The following is a 19,212-nucleotide window of genomic DNA, read 5'->3' as shown; positions in this document are numbered from 1 at the left end:
GTTAGCTCCTGTGATGACCTCAGTCTTTCCGTTGCAGAGCTAGTTTACATAGCACTTCAGCATCTGAGATGTCTTATGTAAGTTGAGTACAGAAAAAAAACACGTCAACAAAACTTTCACCAGACAGTCTCTTTATGTCTTACAAATTGAGAGTTCTACAGTTTGTGACTTAGTTTGTACAGGTAACTCTTTTGTTATGAGTTGTTTAGTTTATGAAGGATAAAAAAGCTTCTGCTTGAAGTCTTCTGCTGATTTTTGTTTTCCTAAATGCTCCAGAAGATGACTTGGAACTGAGACTAGTGCAGCTTGTCATCGTTGGTGTGTGCCTGTTCATCTGTTGGCAGCACATTTCTATACACTGAAATAACAGGTCTGTTGAAGAAAATAATAGTAGTAGTTACATGAATGGAAGGAACTTACTGAAGCAGAAAAAAATCTAGTCCCCTTTTAGTGATTTAATAATTTTCCGACTATTCATTAACTTTTAAAAATACACAGATAATAAGATACAGGTCTTGTGTAATACTTTTTTTTTTTTTTTAAAGTAGCTTTGATGTGAAAAACTGTTGGAAAAAATCAAATGCGATTTGTGGTGCAAGTCTTTATTTTTGGAGGACTTGACTGTAACCTTTGAACAGGCTTCTGTCAGTGGTGACAATATGCCCAGTTGGGTATGAAACCATAGTGGGGTAGAGGACCCCGAGGTACTCTGTATTTTGGATACACGTTTTGCTTGAGGCTTCATATAAATGTTAGTTGAGGGCTGGGGAGGGTATTATAGTGTGAGGGAGGAGTGATAGTGTGAAAGATATCTGTATTCCTGATTTTTCTCCGTGAAAGACACTCTCCGAGTTGTGATGCCTGCTTTGACATGCTACTAGTTCTTTGCAGATGGGTAGATGCAAGACTTCTTTAACAACCAAAGCTGTTACACAAAAATAATGTGAGTAGTAGCTTGGTGTTCTCACTGCGTGCGTATTATTTAATAGGTTATTGGAGCTTTGATGCAAGGTGGATTAAAAGCTCTTACACTCAGTGCTTTATGCAGGCCTTATCATTTGTATCTCTGTAATTGAAATATGGCAGTTTTACTGGTATCAGCTGTATTTTAGACTGTGTTACTGAAAGTTTTTAAAAGGTTTTTGAGTTAGAGATGTGTAAAATATTCTGTGTTAACTTCAAACTGTTAACATGGCAAGTATTTGGGGATTTTTTTTTTCCTTTGGCATCCATTATAAGACTTTTTGCTTTTTTCTTTAATAGTCTCAGCCTGCTGTTAGTGACGAATATAGTGAAGTTCCATGTGCGGTGAATCTTGTTTTAAGATTAAGGTAAGAGATTTTTCTGTTTATTTTAGCATTCCTTTTTAGTTGGCCGTATTATTCTTGATCTCCCTCATTACTTCCATAATATTAACATAAAATAAGCGTTAGCCTCTTTAATCTCCCAGTATGACCAGTATGAATAGTGTTTCTGTGACTAATTGCTGTCTTTTAATTGCTTACTGAAATAGTGTAAAATGAAAAGCAGAATATGAATGTGTCTTCAGGCTAAGTGTACCCTTCATTAAGTATTTTCTTTCTTTTTTTTTTCCTTGCAATGCAGGATCACAGTGAGAGATTTTTAATGAGTTTCTTTCACACTTCAGCAGTCAGCCTCTGACAGAAATAAACCATAGCTGTATTACAAGTTGCCTACTCAAAACATTTTTCACTGGCAAGTTTGATCAGCCACTGTGGAGAAGTGACAGATATTTTAGAGAATGGATACAAATATGTTGTCTGACTTAAATTCATGCATAGTTAAAATGAGTCAGATTACCTTTAATTAAAATCAATTTATAACTAAGATTTGAATTGTTTAATTATGTGGTCTAGTTCTTGGATAAAAGTATTTTTTCATAAGAAGCTTTGATAACTTTTTATATATTTAGAGCCATTTTCCTTAAATGGTCAACTTAGTTAAAAAACTTACTGCCGCTCACTTTAAAATTTGTTTACATCTAGTCTGCAGTGACGTGATATCTATCAGAGGCTGTAAACTCTTAATTATTGCTATGGGGAAAAGTTAAATGTTATGGGGTTTTTGTGCTAGCAAAAAGATAAAAAGTCCAATGGAGAAATATTTACAAAATTGCAACCAGTGTGTTAGAAACAAATAGCAGATTTATGCATAACAAGTAGCTTTAAAACAGTAGCATCAAAAACTGATAGTAATAAAAAAAAAAAAAAATCTAACAGAATGAGTACCAGCTTCCAAAATCTCTTATCTTCCATTTTCTTCAACTGCTTCTCTAGTGACAGCTGCAAAAAATTATATGGCTGCCAAACGTTGTTTACTGAAGGGAGGAGTAATAAATTTTATTGTGGGGAGAGAAAAGACTTAGAGATTATTTGGATTTGGTTTAGTTGTCCAATTTACATAACTGCCCAGTTATGCTATCAATATTCTTTTTCATCTCTCTGCTGCCAGACAGGTAGATGAAACCGTTTACAAAACAGAGCAGTTCATAGCGCTACGTGGATGTACTAGTGAGGTGCGCTGGGTATTTTTACATTACAATGAAACCTATAGAGTGATTAGCCTCTACCCAGTTACTTGCAGTGTCGGCATATCCGCAGGGCAAACGTTTTAGTCCTGCAAGTACAGTGAAATGTCAGGGATTATGCTTTGTTTTCTGCAGCTCTTAAGCCAGAAGTGAAGAAAGATTGATCCTAGGAGACTTGAGTTTCCCAACTCTCATTTGCACAATGAACTTTTGTTCTTGTTAAGAATCCTCTTAATTGATGGGTGAGAAATTCTCTTCCTTTCCCCTCACTAAAAGCAAGTCTGTAGCAACTAGATTAATGTGTTACAATTATGAAGGTTTAGATGGTTATTGGTAGAGAGGGAAGAAACAATAATTTCAATTTTAGGAACCAGAAAGGTTTCCTTTAAACAAAACAAAGTAGTCTTGAACAGCAGATATACTCTGGTGCGTGTGAACACTATTGGCAATCTCTTGGAAAAAACTAAAATCAATGCATAGTTTTGCAGAGCGAATTTTGTTAATTTAAGCTGACTGACTTTGGAGGGAAGAATGCTCTGCGGTGAATGCTCCCGTCCCCGTGTGAGCTCTGGCTGTGTCCTGCCTCAGTGGTAGGAGGTGGGCTGTTACGCATCTTTGCACCGTGTGTCTGGGTTTCCTTCTGATGGAAACCTGAGCATGTGAGTAGGGTCAGAGCTAGCACATGGTAAGTGTGTGTGTGCACGGTTGGGGGGAATATAGGAGTGCAGGGTATACTGAGCAGCACTTTTCCTTTAGTTGGGACTTTGCAAAGTGCGTGTCTGTGAACGAGGGCTACAAGCACCCTATACTTCTGCCGAGTGGTGTAGATTCAGAGTTAGTACTTAAGCGTTTCTTCATATTTGTGACTTTAAAGGCAAGAGTTATTTGTTTACGGAACATTCACAGAAATTCGAGGCAGCCACTGGCTGGCTGCTATAGACATTGTGTTTAGCAAGGTCCCTCATTGTGCTTCCCCTCCACTGTTGACCCCGGGAGGGGAACAGCTGAGGCTGCTGTGAGCATGGCAGAGCTGTGCAGTCTGATGAATACTTGTCAAGAATTATATTTGAATGTCTTGTTCTTTGCTAAGTTAACAGAAACCTTACTTGGGGAAAGGAGATGATGATTATTTGTTAACTTCTAAGAAAATACTTATGTTTCTTCCACAATCAGATTACCTGTGGGGAGTTACCTCAGCTCATTCTCCAGTCAGTGTCAAGTATCTGTCAGTATATTCTGTTAAAATCTTTGGCCTGTACTTCTAGGGACACCAATAGCGGCCCTGGTCTGGCAGTGAGTGGTTGTACCTGAGAGTAGAGGACTCCTGCGTCCTGCATTTTTTGGGTCTAGGTCTAGCTGCAGTGAGCAAATTCAGAAAACACAGCTCTGGAGAAGTGGTGACTATGGTAACAGTATAGTGCTGCTTTATGGGCATAGGATTAGGAGTCTCCCTCCCCAGCCCTAGAGAGTCTTGGTGCTTGGACCTTACCTTAAACAAAGGCCAGAGTAGGTTTGAGGCTGGCATTCCAGTGAAGCATTGACAAGCTTGTACCAGACCCAGTAACCTAAGTGACGAGTTACAGAGATGCTGTTTTGTGAGGACAGTAGTGTTCAGAATATCAAAGTGTTAGTGCTTGAACGGGTGCTGTAATCTGTTCTGCACTAATTCAGCTGTTTTTTCTGTTTTGTTAGCAGAAGGCCAGTTGTATGGGGTTCCTTCATAAAAGTCTGAAAAATAAATTACATCCTGTATCATAGAATGTAAACCTGGAGGCCCTCAGTCACTCACGGTCAGTCCTGGGTGACGCAGGAAGCCACCTTCTGCATTCCAGCCTGTATGGACAGGACAGTATGCAGCTGTCCTTAGGCTGGGAGCATTGCAGGGTGAATGAGCTTACACTTAAGGCAGCTGTATATGGAGAAAGAAAGAGCCCCTAACTGCTCTCTTTTGTTGTAATTAACTTACTGAGTAAACATTTTTTGACCATCTGAAAGTAAAAATACTGCTAGTTTAGTTTTGGCATTTGTAGTGAATAAAAGTGGTGTAGATGACTTGCTTTGTGTCACGCAGCATTCCTTTGGGGTTGTAAGGTAGTAAACAGCTAATATCCTCACAGGGGCTTCTGCATTTATGCACTTCCACTGCAGATTTTAAACTATTCTGTTGATGTCTTTTGATAAATTGATCATTAACTCATATAGCTGATGGAGACTTGAGCACATCAGAGAATTTTTATGGGATTTGTTAAAATGAACCATAAGTTGTGAACCATATTATTATGGAGCAAGTTAGCTACAGTATGAGGGCAGAAACAATTTCCTGTGATGCTTCATCTACTGCTATTATATAGCTCTTAAAGTATGGCTTGATATTCAGATAAACATTGTGAACATTAGATGCCAGACTTGAAGACTCAAAGCTCAGTATATCATCTAAAATGTTGGAAACTTTTTCTTTTAAAATAATTCACTTGAGGCAATCAAATTATATAAACTGCAGTAGTTTGATGAGTTCAGAACACACTGGTTTTAGATGCTGAGAATTACTGTTTAAAAAAAATCAGTACTGATGTGGGTAAAAATGTAAATACCGGCAAAATATGAGAGGAATGAATTGACTCATGGAGAGGATGAGAGGGTAAGGGAAGTAAACACATCAAGAGAAGGATCAGGAAGGTCTCACCTCTTCATTGCTTTCCTTTCGCGTCCCCAGAGAGGGGCCATGTGATAAGGTGACAGCAAAAGGTGAGCATCTCAGATGGGAATGAGCCCTGTCTGTGTGATGGAGGCTGGCTGGACTAGCACCTGAGGGGAGAAGGCATTTCCCCAGGGTCCTGAGGCAAGAAGGGATGGTGGAGAGAAAACTCTGATGGCACTTGCCATATACTAAACCATAGAATGGTTTGTGTTGAAAGGGACCTTTAAAGGTCATCTAGTCCAACCTCCCCTGCAGTAAGCAGGGACTAGATCAGGTTGCTCGGAGCCCCATCCAACCTGACCTTGAATGTTTCCAGAGATGGGGCACTGTTCCAGTGTTTCACCACCCTCATTGTAAAAAATTTCTTCCTTACATCTAGTCTAAATCCACCCTCTTTTAGTTTAAAACCATTACTCCTTGTCCTATCGCAACAGGCCCTGCTAAAAAGTTTGTCCCCATCTTTCTTATAAAGCCCCCTTTAGGTACTGAAAGGCCACAATAAGGTCTCCCTGGAGTCTTCTCTTCTCCAGGCTGAACAAGCCCAACTGTCTCAGCTTGTCCTCATAGGAGAGGTGCTCCATCCCTCTGATCGTTTTTGTGGCCCTCCTCGGGACCCACTCCAACAAGTCCATGTCCTTCCTGTGCTGAGGACTCCAGAGCTGGATGCAGTACTCCAGGTGGAGTTTCAGGAGAACGGAGTAGAGGGGCAGAATCACCTTCCACTTCTTCTGTTGCGGCCCGGAATATGTTTGGCATTTAGAGCCTGACGGGTAGAAATATGAGTCTTGGGAGTGTGGGCCAAAAGGTTTGAAGAGTAGTGCATGGAGATTTGGGCCTAAGATGATGGGCAACCTTCAACAGGAGCAAGGGCAGGGTAGAGGGGGAAGTAAGTGCTCCTCTGGCTTCGTTTTTTTCCTCTTTTATAATGAGGCTATGCTACACCAAAACCCATAAAATTTTAGATGATAGTTTGCATTTTTTTCCTAGTGGTATGTTCCGAAAAAGGTTCATAGTACCCATAAAAATTACCTTCCCAAAGGAGGAATTCTGGCAGAAGAATGAATGTGTTTCAGTAATTCTTTTACTGGATGGTCAGATTCTGTTATTTTTCCCAAGCAGAGCAGAGTTGGACTCATTCAGTAATTGAGTAGGGAATGCCAGATTAACACCAGACTCTGTTTAGTGCAAATTCCTTGTTGTGGATGAGAAGCACAACTCGCGCTCTGAAATAATCTTTAAAGAATCCCATGGCACTCTTTATACAAGTGCTGGTATTTAACTCTGTTAGCCTGGACGGTTTCCAACTTCAGTATCTGATTTTTCTGTCCTTTACTTGTATTTATTACCTTTTTGGTTTGGTAGTTTTCTCTGTGTGTCTAACTTGTAAAAATATTGCCTACTGTCAGAGCTGCTTCTTCAGTTGGAGGTGGCAATTTCCAATTTATTTCTCTTTTCCGCTGTTGTGTCTTGGAGTATGTTGCCCCAGAAGTGAAATTAGCAGAAGTGTGTTTTAGATAATTCCACGCAAAGCTTTTGAAAGGCTCTGGTATTAAATACTTAATATAGTCCATTATTATTTTAAAGCTCAAGTGTAATTAAGAGACTGTACTTGAATTTTGCAATGAATTGAAAATGCTGGTTCTCAGTTGTTGCTTGATCTGTTGCCATGGCGTGTAACTATGACCCGGACTGACCGAGCGATCGTTCTGTTGAAATGTACTGATGCTTCTGTATCCTCAGTCTCATTGAGGAAGAGGAATTTGAGAGTGGGGAGGAGTGAAATCCTGTAATCCAGATTTTCTCCTGTGAGGCTGTGCTCACCGTGTGTCTTGGCAGTGGGCCCTCGCAGGAGCTCTGCAAACAGGGGTTTAAGGCAATTGTCTGCGATTTAGTGCTTGGTCGGGACTGTTCATACCACCAGGGAAAGGTGGAAAGGGGGTGGGGAGGAATTACCACTCTTGATTCGAAATTTCCAGTCCAACCACAAAGTTGTTACAGTTGCAGATTTGAGAAGGTCACTGTCAGAGGGTTTGACTATTTAGATTAATAACAGAGACATTTCATGTTAAATTAGGAGACTTGTTAATGGTTAATAGGTAAGAATTGCAAATTATCTGAAGCAATCTAAGATGGTTAAATTAGCTCCTATGACAGGAAGATAATTTACTGACGGTAATTTGGAATGTCCCAGGACCTAATTTAATACAGTTCCTGCACACTAGATGAATTAAGGCTGGGGAAGAACAAAAGGGGTAAATGGAAAATTTTTACTTGATGCACTGGCAAATGGGATTCTTCTGCTATATTATTGCATATCTTACTGAAAATAGTGTGTAGGGAAAACGCTAAGGCAGAATTGTATGTAATGGCACTCCAGTTGTGTTATTTACAGATAAAAGTTTGTGCGTGTCTGTGTTTCCTACAAAAACATTTCTTCAGCTAATATAGCTGGTTTACCACAGTTGGAAACCGTGTGTTTTCTGATCCTTTCTGAGGAATCTGTCTTCTGGGGAGCTGGACAGACAGATACAATTCAGAATGACAAGTCAAAGGTGTAGCTAGCAGCAGACAGTTGCCTGTGCCATGCTACAGCAGGAGAGTCATTAGGATTTAAGTGAAATATGATTTCCTCCATGTGCCAGAAGATCGAGGATGAGATAGCACTCGCTAGTCTGAGCTGAAGCTCAAGTGCTGATCTTACCGCTTTCATGTAGGCCTGCTTTTTTGACCTCTTTCTTACAAAATTCATTACATGTAAAGTTACAGAAAGGCTGAAGGTACCTAGTAGACCTACTCCTGTGTTATTAATGTTTAAGTTTGAGGCTTAGATTTTTTTGGGGAGAAACAAACTCCAGTGAACAAGCAAACCCCAAAATCTATTCTGGCTAGAGGCAGAATGAGCCTGATAATTGGCTCAGTACCATAACCCATAATTCTCAGTTCTCTCTCTTTTCTTTGTTCTCGGTTTTTTGTTATCTTAAAAAAAATGTCTATCATTCCAATCTCTGTTGTAAGGAGTGGGGATGATGTGTATACTTCACCAAGGGCAGTTATTTCTCATAATTTTTGCTATTTAGAATGGCTTCTGTTCTCCAATGTATTTAATGACGAAATCCACAAGCTTCCAGCAGAGTGGTAGATTTACAACTGGAAAGTAACAAAACTTCTCTATAAGCTGGGAATTGATCCAGTAACAAACATCATAAACAAAACCATTTGTGGAATTCTTGAAATAAATGTACCTGTGATTATATTTTATTTTGCCATCACTTCTAAGGTTTGCCCTGGGAATAAGGGAGGTGCGGGACATGGTTACTGAACTGAATTGTATTTTCACAGCATGGAGACTTGATTTAAATAACCTGTTTAATCATGATTAAATCATGACTGAAATCAGTAAGGAGGAACCCTTGATTAAGCTATTGATTCTAATCCTGTTTTCCTTTTGTACCTCTATTATTTCTTTCAAAGCTTGCTCTTTTAAAATAGTAAATTATGCATTTCGTACTCACTACTTAAGGATGTTTTTATGCCTTGCTGTATTTTTTATTGAAAAGAAATTGAACATTTAAAAATTTATTTTAATTATGACCAAAATAATCCTGGATGCAATTGCTACACCGTCACTTACTTAATAGAGAACTGGTATATTAGTTTATCAAAAAAACTTTTCTATATAAAGTTGATAATTATTGAGCCAAGGAATCAATATATTGTTACTGCTTATTAAATTTAGGGTATCAAGAAGATTTGAATGTCTAAATATTTAGATGGCAAGGAATTAGCCATTTAGCCTGCATAGCTGTGGTTGTAAATGAAGCAGACAATTGCATTTGGGGGTGTTGCTGACACTGAAATTTTAAAATCGCTAGAGGTACTTTTTTATTCCATTATGACTTTTTATTGTGTTATTTACAAAAGACAGAACAAAAGAGGGGAAACAAAAGGACAAAGAAACCCGATCTTTTGTCTTGATTTTACAAATGAAATCACTTTTCTAGAGCTCTCTTCTGAAGTACCCCTAGCCTCCTGGCAATGATCTGGCTTTCGCACTTTCCGATTTAAAGAACTGAAATTTTGCTTCAAGCATTTTGGCCATTTTACAACGCTGTACTGGAGAACTTGTCACTGGACTAACAGGTTATAATCTCTCTTGTGCACCAGGCATGCAGAAGCATACAAAGTAAGCCTTTGTGTGTTTAATCTGTTAGTTACTCTGCCACCTCTCATCAGCCAGGCAGATGGTGCATCGCTTCAGTCACACAGAGATTACAGGTTTGACTTCCTTAAACTGTGCAATGATCAATAATTTTTGGTATCAAGAAATACAGAGATCTTTCACAGACGTACTCGGAGGGGGTAATTTAAACTATTGGCATATCCAAGAAAGGCAACTATAACCACAGCATGCTGTAATGTTTAACAAAGTGGTCAGATTATGTGCGTGGCAATTGTCCTCTCTGTTATTGAAATGCTCTCACTGATGACTTCAGTGTGATTGTTTTTGAACGTTATTGATTTCATCTGTACTTAACTCCACTTTTTTCTAGGAACAAGTCAGTTTTAGATCACTTCTGGTTTTGACCAAGTATGGAGATTTTACCACATTAATAAATTCTCAGTGTAACTGCGTAGTGCCCTTCATTGTATTTCAAGTACTTGTTAAAAATACTGATGCTTTTCACAAGTTAAATCTTTACCACTGTTTTCTAAAAAAACTCCTGTGCTAATTCAGGAATAATTTTAGGGAAAACTGATGATTAATATGGCCCTTTCTGCAGCAACAAAACTGGTAGCTCTTTGTCTAAGTTTTTTCCACCTGCCGATATATGAGAGCAGGTAGGAAGTGTGAGCCTCAAAAAAGATGATGCAAGTGAATACTGCTTTTCACTGCCTATGCAGAGAAATGGGTCACTGAGAATTGAGGTAAAAAAAAACAACTCCAGAGTTTGCTGTTTGAATTGGCTGGGAATGAACGTAACAAGGAAAAAAGTTGGAAGGGCTGATAACATTCTTTTCATTTGGCTTCAGTAGCTGCGGAAACAGAGAAGAGCCTATTTAAAAGTATGTTTAGGTATAGATATATCTAAAATGTCTCTAGTTCTAACATATTTTTCTCAAGGAATGATGACTTGGGGCTGTAAACCAGTGGATGGAGCAGATGGCCTAATGTTCCTACGTCACTTCTATAATGATTAACACGGTTTTGCAGAATTGCCTGTTGATACTTGGGTGTATCAGCTAATTTTCTTGTGTTTCTTCTACAACACAACTTGTGCATTTTCTTAGTTTTACTATCATATCCCATCCATTTTTACTAGATTGGAAGCGTTCTATTTTCTATTAAGTCTTAAGCAACTTGGGACTGGTCAGCTATGGGTTGAACTGTTGTAAAGTCCCCTGCTGGAGGAGCTGTGGGCTGCCCTGGAGCTGTGGACAGTTGATCTAATTGTGTCTGTAACAATTCACTTGGCTGCTTCTTGTAAGGTACGCCTGCCTTTTGTATGGTAGATGGCATACAGATAGTAGATCTTTAACAGCTGTTTCATTCCAACAGCTTGACAGCCAAATGACAGTGTCTCATTGGGACATTGGCTGTTTTTCAGTCTTGAAAGCATCATTTGGCTGTGTTTGGCCGTTAGTATTACTGCTACCTCTTGAAGTACAGTGATTAACAAGTGGGCCCTGCATCATTTCAGGGATCTGCTTTTTACCTAAGAACATGTAAAAATTAAATGGTAGTGACAGTGTTTTGTACATTTAACTTTTGGGTCCTAAAACTTAATCTTGAACCATCATCAGCTTCTTTCTTCCTTCTTCCAGTAATGTATATGGCAGTGGATAAGTTGTAAACCTGTGGAGTTTTTTCAGAACCACTGAAGTAAATGGTAAAGTTTTTATGGACTTCAAAGAACTGTATATTTCAGGACTACGTGTTACTAATACAGAGGGACTGTGGTCCCATTCTACTTGGTGGCAATCTGGACGCAGGGCAGACTTCAAACTTCTGTTTCACTCCTACCAGAAGTTAACAGAAATGCCCTTCCATTTAATCTAGAATTGACCTGAAGTCATTAAAAATAAGTTGAGAAGAACCATCTCTCTCCACAATGCTGAACAGACATGATCTCTTTCGATAGTATGGTAATGTGTAATGGAGGGGGCTGGATATTGATTGGTAAATGATAACTGAGCATGGAAGTGTTGGAGAGAAAGGGATTTACATAAACATGTGCTGAATCCTCAGAAGGCTAATGCTTCTTTACATACAGTAAATGCTTCTGTTGTGTTAGTGTGATGCAACAGGAGCTTTAAAGTTCTGATTCATAAAATTACTTTAATAAACAGGCATCCCCTTATTACTGCTTTGGTTCTGCTGTGTGCAGAGTACCATGACTTCAGAAGAAAAAAAAAGAGGGGGAGGGGGCAGTGGGGAAGAAGTGAGCTGTGATTTGATTTTTTTTTTGTAGGGATAGGAGTAGGTTCTTGCTTTCCCTGCCCTAGCTGAATAGATACATTCCCACAGTTGATGCATAAGACAATTGTAAGGCAAAAAAAGTAAAAGATCAGAAGATTTAGATGCCAGGCAAAACCTCTAACTGGGACCACTTTCAAAGATTCTACTCCCACATCCTCATTGCAGTACTGAAAGTAAAGTCCCATTTTGCATTTCACAGTTTTGTGTATATTATCTGTCTTCTGTAAATACAGTTGAAACAAAGTTTTAATTAATCAAAACCAAGATTAGAAACAGGTACTATATATCTTCAGTAAAGGTTTTTAATAGACAATACTTAAAAAGGCGTACTGCATCTCTTAAGCAGGATTTTCCTTGATGAATAGCTTGCCACAAACTAAATTCTGCTGGAAAAAAAAAACCAGTAAATTATTGCCTACCAAGAAAGTAAACTCTCAGTTGTTTTTACGGAGTGGTGCTGTCTGCATCTCTTTCGTTGCTTCTGTGACCAGTTTTCTCCATGTGTAATGCAGAGCATTGACTGAAAAATACAGCACTTGCGGAATAAACTAATGCTATAAAAGCCAGGTTATAAAGAGAGCCGTGTTTAACTTGTGCATTAAGCCTTAAGCACGTGAAAGTGAGAAATGGGTGACAAGTTACTGTGAGAAGGAAAATGACCTTTTGCATTTGAATAACATTTGGTGTGGCCAAATAACATTTGTCCTTCCAGCATTTGAATAGCAACAAAAAACAACAAAAACCCCAAAAAGCAATAACAAACCCTAGTCTTCTGTGGTTTTCCCTTAATTATATTTCTTGCATTGTGCACGCACAGATCTTGCCCCAGAGATGTAGAATTAAAATTGGATGAGTACAGCTCTAGGATGTACAGCCTACCTATCACTCTGATTAGTCCACTCCATTTTGATGTGAACTTCTGCTTTCTCTGCAGTCTAAATGGAACAGGTCATTTAAATGCTTCTGTGGTTTTAATTACACCAGCAACTGCAGTGACACAGTGCAAATACCGTACTGCTTGCCCTTGTTTCTTAAGCTATGCTGTCTTGGTTTTTTTTTCCATTCTAACTTACAGGTTTTTTTCCATGGTAGTTTCAATGTAGTTCAAATTTTGGAGGGGAGGAGCATCTGTGAGACCTAAATATTGTACAGGTGTGATAAATGTGATGTTTATTTTCAGTGCGTGTATTTTGTTAAAGCACACTGACTTTTAGACTTGGCCAGTGTCACTAGTCCCTGAAATTCTGTTCTTGTGCGAGTAGGGCTAGTAGGAGTATGGGGAGAGGAAAGGCTGGCTGGTGAAGCATGTGTTATGGTGGCATTTATTATAACGTTTTTACAGTTTCAGTTGAAGACTACTTTATTTCTGGTTCCAGAGAAGAATACATATTCTGCTGCTGTCTCTTCCACTATCCAGACTTGTTAGGGTTTGACAAAACTACCCATTGACAAACTTTTCCATTTTAGGGAGCACACACTCGATGCACATTTTTTTAACGTGTAGATCAGTTCTGTTGCTGAGTTACAACAAGTCATGATCTGAAAAGTGGATGGAAGAAATAAGTCTTGTGTCTGTCTTCTGAGAATGCTGTCTTATGATTTGGTTGATTGGCCCATGGCCCTCCTCAATGCTGGTCAGGCCCTGAAGGTGCAGGTGCCCCTTTTACCAGGCGACCTGTTCTTTAAAAATGGTGCTTCTTGACTACCTCCCCACATGGGCAAACCAAGGACCCTTGCCTCGTCAGAGCTTGTATTTTGTTGACCATACCATAAAGCGTAGCTTTTGGGTTGGTGGTATGTTGTTTGGTTGTTGGGGTTTTTTTGGGGGGGGAGGGGGCTGGGGGTGGGTGGTGTTTTGTTTTGTTTGTTTTGGGCTTTTTTGGTTTTAGGTTTTTTTGTTGGTTTTGTTTTGTTGTGTTGGTTTTTTTTTTAAAATGTTTTCACTTATTGACTGGGAATGTCCTCCATGTTCAACTGGAGGTTGAACGACCTCAGTAAAAAGAGGATGAAAGAAGGAAAATCCATATATATAGATACATCTTCCTCCTCCTATCTATGTAGATATATATGTAGGTATATGTAGATATCTATCTTATATAGATAGAAGATATATAGATCTATTACTATCTATCTATCTTTCATATATATATATATATATTTAATTTTAATCATGCAGAAATATGGAAAAATAAGTGAAAGAGAAGGTAGAATGTGCCCTAGACCAGAGCTGCAGCATCTGTATGCTGGAGTCTGTTAAAATACGTTCAGTGGTAAGGAAATGGGCTAATAAGAGTGAACTCGTTGCTCCAGGAAAGCTCTGTCTTTTGCTGCTTCCACTCATCACTCCATAGAAATAGAGAATATGCCTATGCCTTGTTAGGGCTGGATAACCGTAATACAGAAAAATCATATACCAATGAAAAGAATTGTTAGCATGCAAGATGGATAACGTTAGCATAGAGCAACATACTTTTAGGTAGGTTAAGATCACGTATGCAAGTGGAAAAAAATGGAGATGATGAGAACTAGGATTTTTGGATTGGTTTTCGGTTGTAGGGATGGGAAAGGATGATTAAACAGTTGCATTAAAAAATAGCATTTGATTAAGAAAATAAATAGTTTCATGAAAGAGGATGTATTTGTGAAATGCCAGCAGAAGTTACCAATGATTGAAAGCGTGGATGTCTGGCGTGCCTGTAGTATAGACTAGACAGTGCTTGCTGTCGACGTGACATAGTGATGTGTCTGGTGATGATGGGGCAGTGCCTGTAATGCATGGTTTCTGATTTCACCTCAAATAAGAGAATGAAAAAAATAGGGAATCTTGCTTCTGCTGTAACTAATCAAAAGCCATAAATTATGCAGATTCCATGTGATGTACATGTTCTCTGTACAAGTCAGTTTTGTTGATTACCATTCTGTTATCACCTGTGTTTTTGGACACTCAGCTCCGTATATCGGTCTTTGTAAACCACGCATGATGATCAAGTAGCTCAAGTCTGAAAATTCAGCAAGTGATGCAGAGATAAAACCTGTGCGTTCTTACACACACACACACGCACGCACCCTTCTTCCAGCTTGCCTTATTTGAGATTTTTTTTTTCTTTTTTTTTATTTTGGGAAGGAAGAATATAATGTTACTTAGCTACGGTAAGATGCATCTCTGCATCTCATTCAGCAATACAGACTCTCCCTGAGGGCTATATGGAAGATGCTGAAGCTTGGGGGAAATGGAAGCTGATGTTTCAGGTAACTCTGCATAGGGAGTGGTGGATAAATTTGTGGAAAAAAAGAAAAGTAGTAGTAAAAAAGAATGAAAGCTTGAAGCTTGATACATAATCAAGCTCTCCTAGCATGATTCAGACTTTAAGTTTAATTCCAAGTCATCTAATTTTCTTGAATCTCACTTACATGATAGACATTCTGCATTTAAGGACAAAAGAAATAATGACATTTAATGTCTCCAATTTACACTTGCATCACTGCACAAACATGATTTCCTATTTTAAGTCAACAATGTAGATCTTTTATCAAGAGCGTGGAACATAGTTAATTTGACTATAGCAGGAATTACGCTATCATTAGATAATTATTTGAAAGGCTTTGTCTTTAAATGTGAATGCCTGAAATCTCTTTCATGTCTGTGGATTTTTTCAGTAGAACCATGTCAGTCTGAACAGCTGCATAATTTGTTTATTCTCTAATCCTGATTTTTGTAAATACCAGCATTGTTCTGCAAATCACTTCCTTCAAAACAGAGCATCTTTGTTTCATATCCTAATGACAGGATGGCCTGAGTTTATAGGCGGGGGGCTAAGTGATGAAGTTGGCCCATGTGCTTTTTCTGTTTCTTTGAGGAAGCATTATTGCCTAGAAAAGCAGATCTAGCAATCTTAGTGTGCACATCAGGTGGTCCTGATAAAAACAAAGTAATAATAGAGATTTGCAAAATATGCTTTCATAAAGTATAAAGTTTTAAATTCTGAAATTACTTTGCGAGAAAGATGGCTGCCAAAATGTCTTAGCATGGCGTGCTTTGGTGTCACCCTTATTCAGTGCAGTTCCGCGGAATTCCTCCTGTTGGAGGTGACAGCATAATGAAAAGCAACCTGCAGGAAATAAATAAACTTCAGTGTACTAAAATGCACAAACATACTTAAAATTTACTACTTTTTAGAAGAGATGGGCTGTTTTTATCCATGATAATCAAGGTCTATTAGTCTGTAATGGCACCGAGCAAGAAGCAAATAAGAGGTATTATAAGAGATGGAAAAAAGGTCTGAGTTTGCATTTTAAAATAGAAATAACTTTTTCACAAACACATTAGAGAAACTAGGGACCATTAAGAAATGATGAAGAAGATAAAATTATTAATCACAGAGATACTAAGTGCCTTTCTTCAAATCCTATTTCTATTTAGCAGAAATAAAGTCTGTGTGTGGTACTGCATGATAGGAACGTAATGGATGTAAGTAAAAAGAGAACTCCAGTGGAACAAATGAAACGCTGCTTGGAAACTGCCTACAAATAAATCAGCAAGTCCAAACAGTTGTCACCAAGCGTATCAAGGGAACTAGCAAACTCTAATGTGCAGTAACAGTGACACTAACTAGAACCAGGGAAGTGTCTGAAGACTGGAGAAGAGCATGAACAGCTTTTAGGGGAGAATTCGAGTGCGTCTTCTACTTGGTGGACTATATAGTGGAATAAATAATTTATGAAAATCAATAAACGTCTGGAAGGTAATGGAAACATAAGCAAAAGCACTTACAGGCTTCTAGCAAATTAATCTTGCCAAACTTCCTTTGTTTTGCTTTTCCGAATAGTAGTGTACCATTAAAGAGAAAGCAGAAGTGTCCTAAGTTCAAAATAGTTCAGTGTGACAATTCCAGATAGCAGAGTTGGATGGCTGAATACATATCAACCTTCCTTGATTTTTCACCTTGACTTAAATAAACAGATTGGACCCATTAGCTTTCTATTTGGGACATTCTGCAATTTGGAGACAAAGTAAAATACGCCCCATTTGCATCCTGCTCAAGGAAAGAGGCTGCATTAGGAACAGCTGGTCTTTCACATAGCTCTATCAGTCTGTTAGGAAGCTGGTTAATTTTCATGGGAGTTCAAAATTACTTAGTGCCTTTTTGTATGGTGGATGTTCTACTTATGGGAGGTCTGTGGAATGATATAATCTGAAAGCCTAATGTATTAGTTTCTAGATAGGTGACTCTTAAGAGTGCAAACTCTACAGAATTACTTTTCAGCTGGTTTTAGTGTTGGCCTCTGTGGAAAAAGATGTGCAGGCTGGAGCAATTCGGTATAGCTGCTAATAAGCAAAACTTTCTGTTTTACCTCTGCAAAGGTGTGAGATAAAGTTTTTATTCCTTCAATTTGCTTCTTCAAAAATGTGTGCAGGAAATGAGTATCTAAGTCTGAGCTGCATTCCACATTCAGTCAAAACATATCTTATATAAGAAGGATGCTAAATTTCTTTGCAACTTCCCTATTTTTGGAAAGCGGCACTTTTAACAAGCTTATTAGATATAATAAATTTCAGCAAAAGGAAGTGGATTGTCAAAAGAGAACTCAGAGATGGGTCATAAGTTTGGTTTTGTTTTTTTTTCTTTTAACAGAAAGCCATCCAGGTTTTTCCAAGGGGTGGGGAAGAACTGAGATTTATACTAATTCTCTGTTGAATAAAAACAGACTCTGCAATATTCCATATAGTGGCTGCAGATTTCTACAACAGAAAGAAATGAGCCTCCTAAAGTTGTATCTGGCTACCTGTGTTATCTGCGGCTTTGTACTAGTGATCTGCAACTCCTATAGTTTGTTTTTTTTTTTTTTTTATTTAGAGTAGAATTTTGGGAACCTGAAACTTTTTCAGCTTTGAAGCATTCAGTGTATTCAGTAAATGAATACTTTTCATTTTAAGCACCGCACATGGCATACTTATTTTTCAGGGTTTGATATCTTGCTTTTGTCTGGGTTGCCGATCAGTTTGGGTTTTGCGTTCCTGCGTGTGGCTGTAATATTTTTGTAAGTATTTAGCAAGTGATAATAGCTGTAAGTCACAGCTGAATATGCCTGCCTGTTGGATTTAGTTTTCCCACAGCAAGACTTCATGGCCTGGTACACTGAAATATGAGCTTGCATACAGTTTCCTTGCTGAGGAGAAGAATAATGGACTGCAAAACACATTCTGTTGCTATTAGCTTTTCAAGTGGATTGAGCTATTCATTGGAAAAAGTGTGTGCTACAGCAATTAAGTTCATCCCTGTGCTCAGTCGGCTTGCCGTTTCCGAAAATGAGATGGACATCTATTTTGCAAAGAGGTTAATGTTTTACTGATGGTAGAAATTATTAACTAAAACAGAAGCTGGAAACGTGCAAGGAATGGAGTTTTGGAGCACAGTATGAGACTATAAAAGAGTTCTTTAACATAAGTATTAAGTCCCTTATGACTGTGTCATACGCTGAACTGGTTAAAGCACTTCGTGTCAAACAGGAAGGCAGAAGACCTTTGGCTTTCATACTGCTGCTTATTGTACGTGCAGATAGAACCTCACTGCGGAGGCGATGGTGGTCAGTGAAAGAGCTACTCATTTCAAAAGAGATGTGTAAACACTGTGCATCAAACACTGCTTTTCAGCATTTAATGTTTGCTAGATACTTTGTCTCTTAAACGAGCATCCCTGTACGTATGTGATCTCAGTTAGGGATCTTTAAGTCCAAGTCAGTATTTTGTTACTCTTAGAGGAGAAGGGGTAACGCATACGATTCAGACTATGTTGAACTAGTAGAGTAGGTATGGCGGAGTGTCTTTTGAACTTGAAAAGGAAAATATTTATCAGAGGACCTTATTTTGGTCCTTTAGGTTACCCAAGGCGCTCTTCAGCTTAAGCACATCTTTCTGTTAGTTTTCCCAAAAATACTGCCATGAAAATGTGGCGGAGTCTCTCCAGTCTTGGCACTTTGGGAGAGCAGTGTTTTTGAAGTTGAGGAAATCCACACTACAAAAATGCTGTTGTCAATGCCATAGGTATTCTTTGGGTGTAGGAACTGAATAGTTGTTTTGTTCTGTTGTGTTGTTCATTACATTTTAATGTATACACTGAATGTTTTTCAGGAACTCCAGGAAAGAACTTAATGACATACGGTTTGAGTTTACTCCAGGTAGAGGTAAGGCTCCTTCAATTGAATTATTCTTTTATTGCGCAAAAAGGTATTTCAGAAATTGATTATTGCTTATAGATAATACAAACTATCTCTCTGAAATGCTTCCTACTGTGTAGAGCTTTGTATTGAACTTCACTTGAACAAGAATAGCACATGTATGTAAATTCTAGTGGCAAGTTTGCATAATGCATAGTATATATTAGAAGACTTGATCCCCAGTATACTTTATAAATTTCTTGTCTTGTTGAAATGATCTATGTGGCATATAAGATCTTGCATAGCCATATTTATGGATTTATAATTTCCACT

The 19,212-nt window shown here is 38.4% G+C and overlaps 1 protein-coding gene across 2 annotated transcripts in view; it reads left to right on the top strand.

The window, feature by feature from the left end:
* The window catches only part of STK39 (serine/threonine kinase 39), a 101,337-nt gene that overhangs the window by 58,321 nt on the left and 23,804 nt on the right, over positions 1-19,212 (top strand). For both annotated transcript variants that reach the window (XM_063340874.1, XM_063340873.1), the window contains exons 13-14: positions 1,264-1,331; positions 18,854-18,906. In XM_063340874.1, the coding sequence (XP_063196944.1) occupies positions 1,264-1,331; positions 18,854-18,906 (121 nt within the window). The remainder of the gene's footprint in view (positions 1-1,263; positions 1,332-18,853; positions 18,907-19,212) is intronic.

The sequence above is a fragment of the Chroicocephalus ridibundus genome, chromosome 7, assembly GCF_963924245.1.
Source record: "Chroicocephalus ridibundus chromosome 7, bChrRid1.1, whole genome shotgun sequence".
In the NCBI taxonomy this organism is placed as follows: Eukaryota; Metazoa; Chordata; class Aves; order Charadriiformes; family Laridae; genus Chroicocephalus; species Chroicocephalus ridibundus.
Note: the sequence above shows the minus strand (reverse complement) of the source record. Positions and strands in the feature narration are given on the sequence as shown.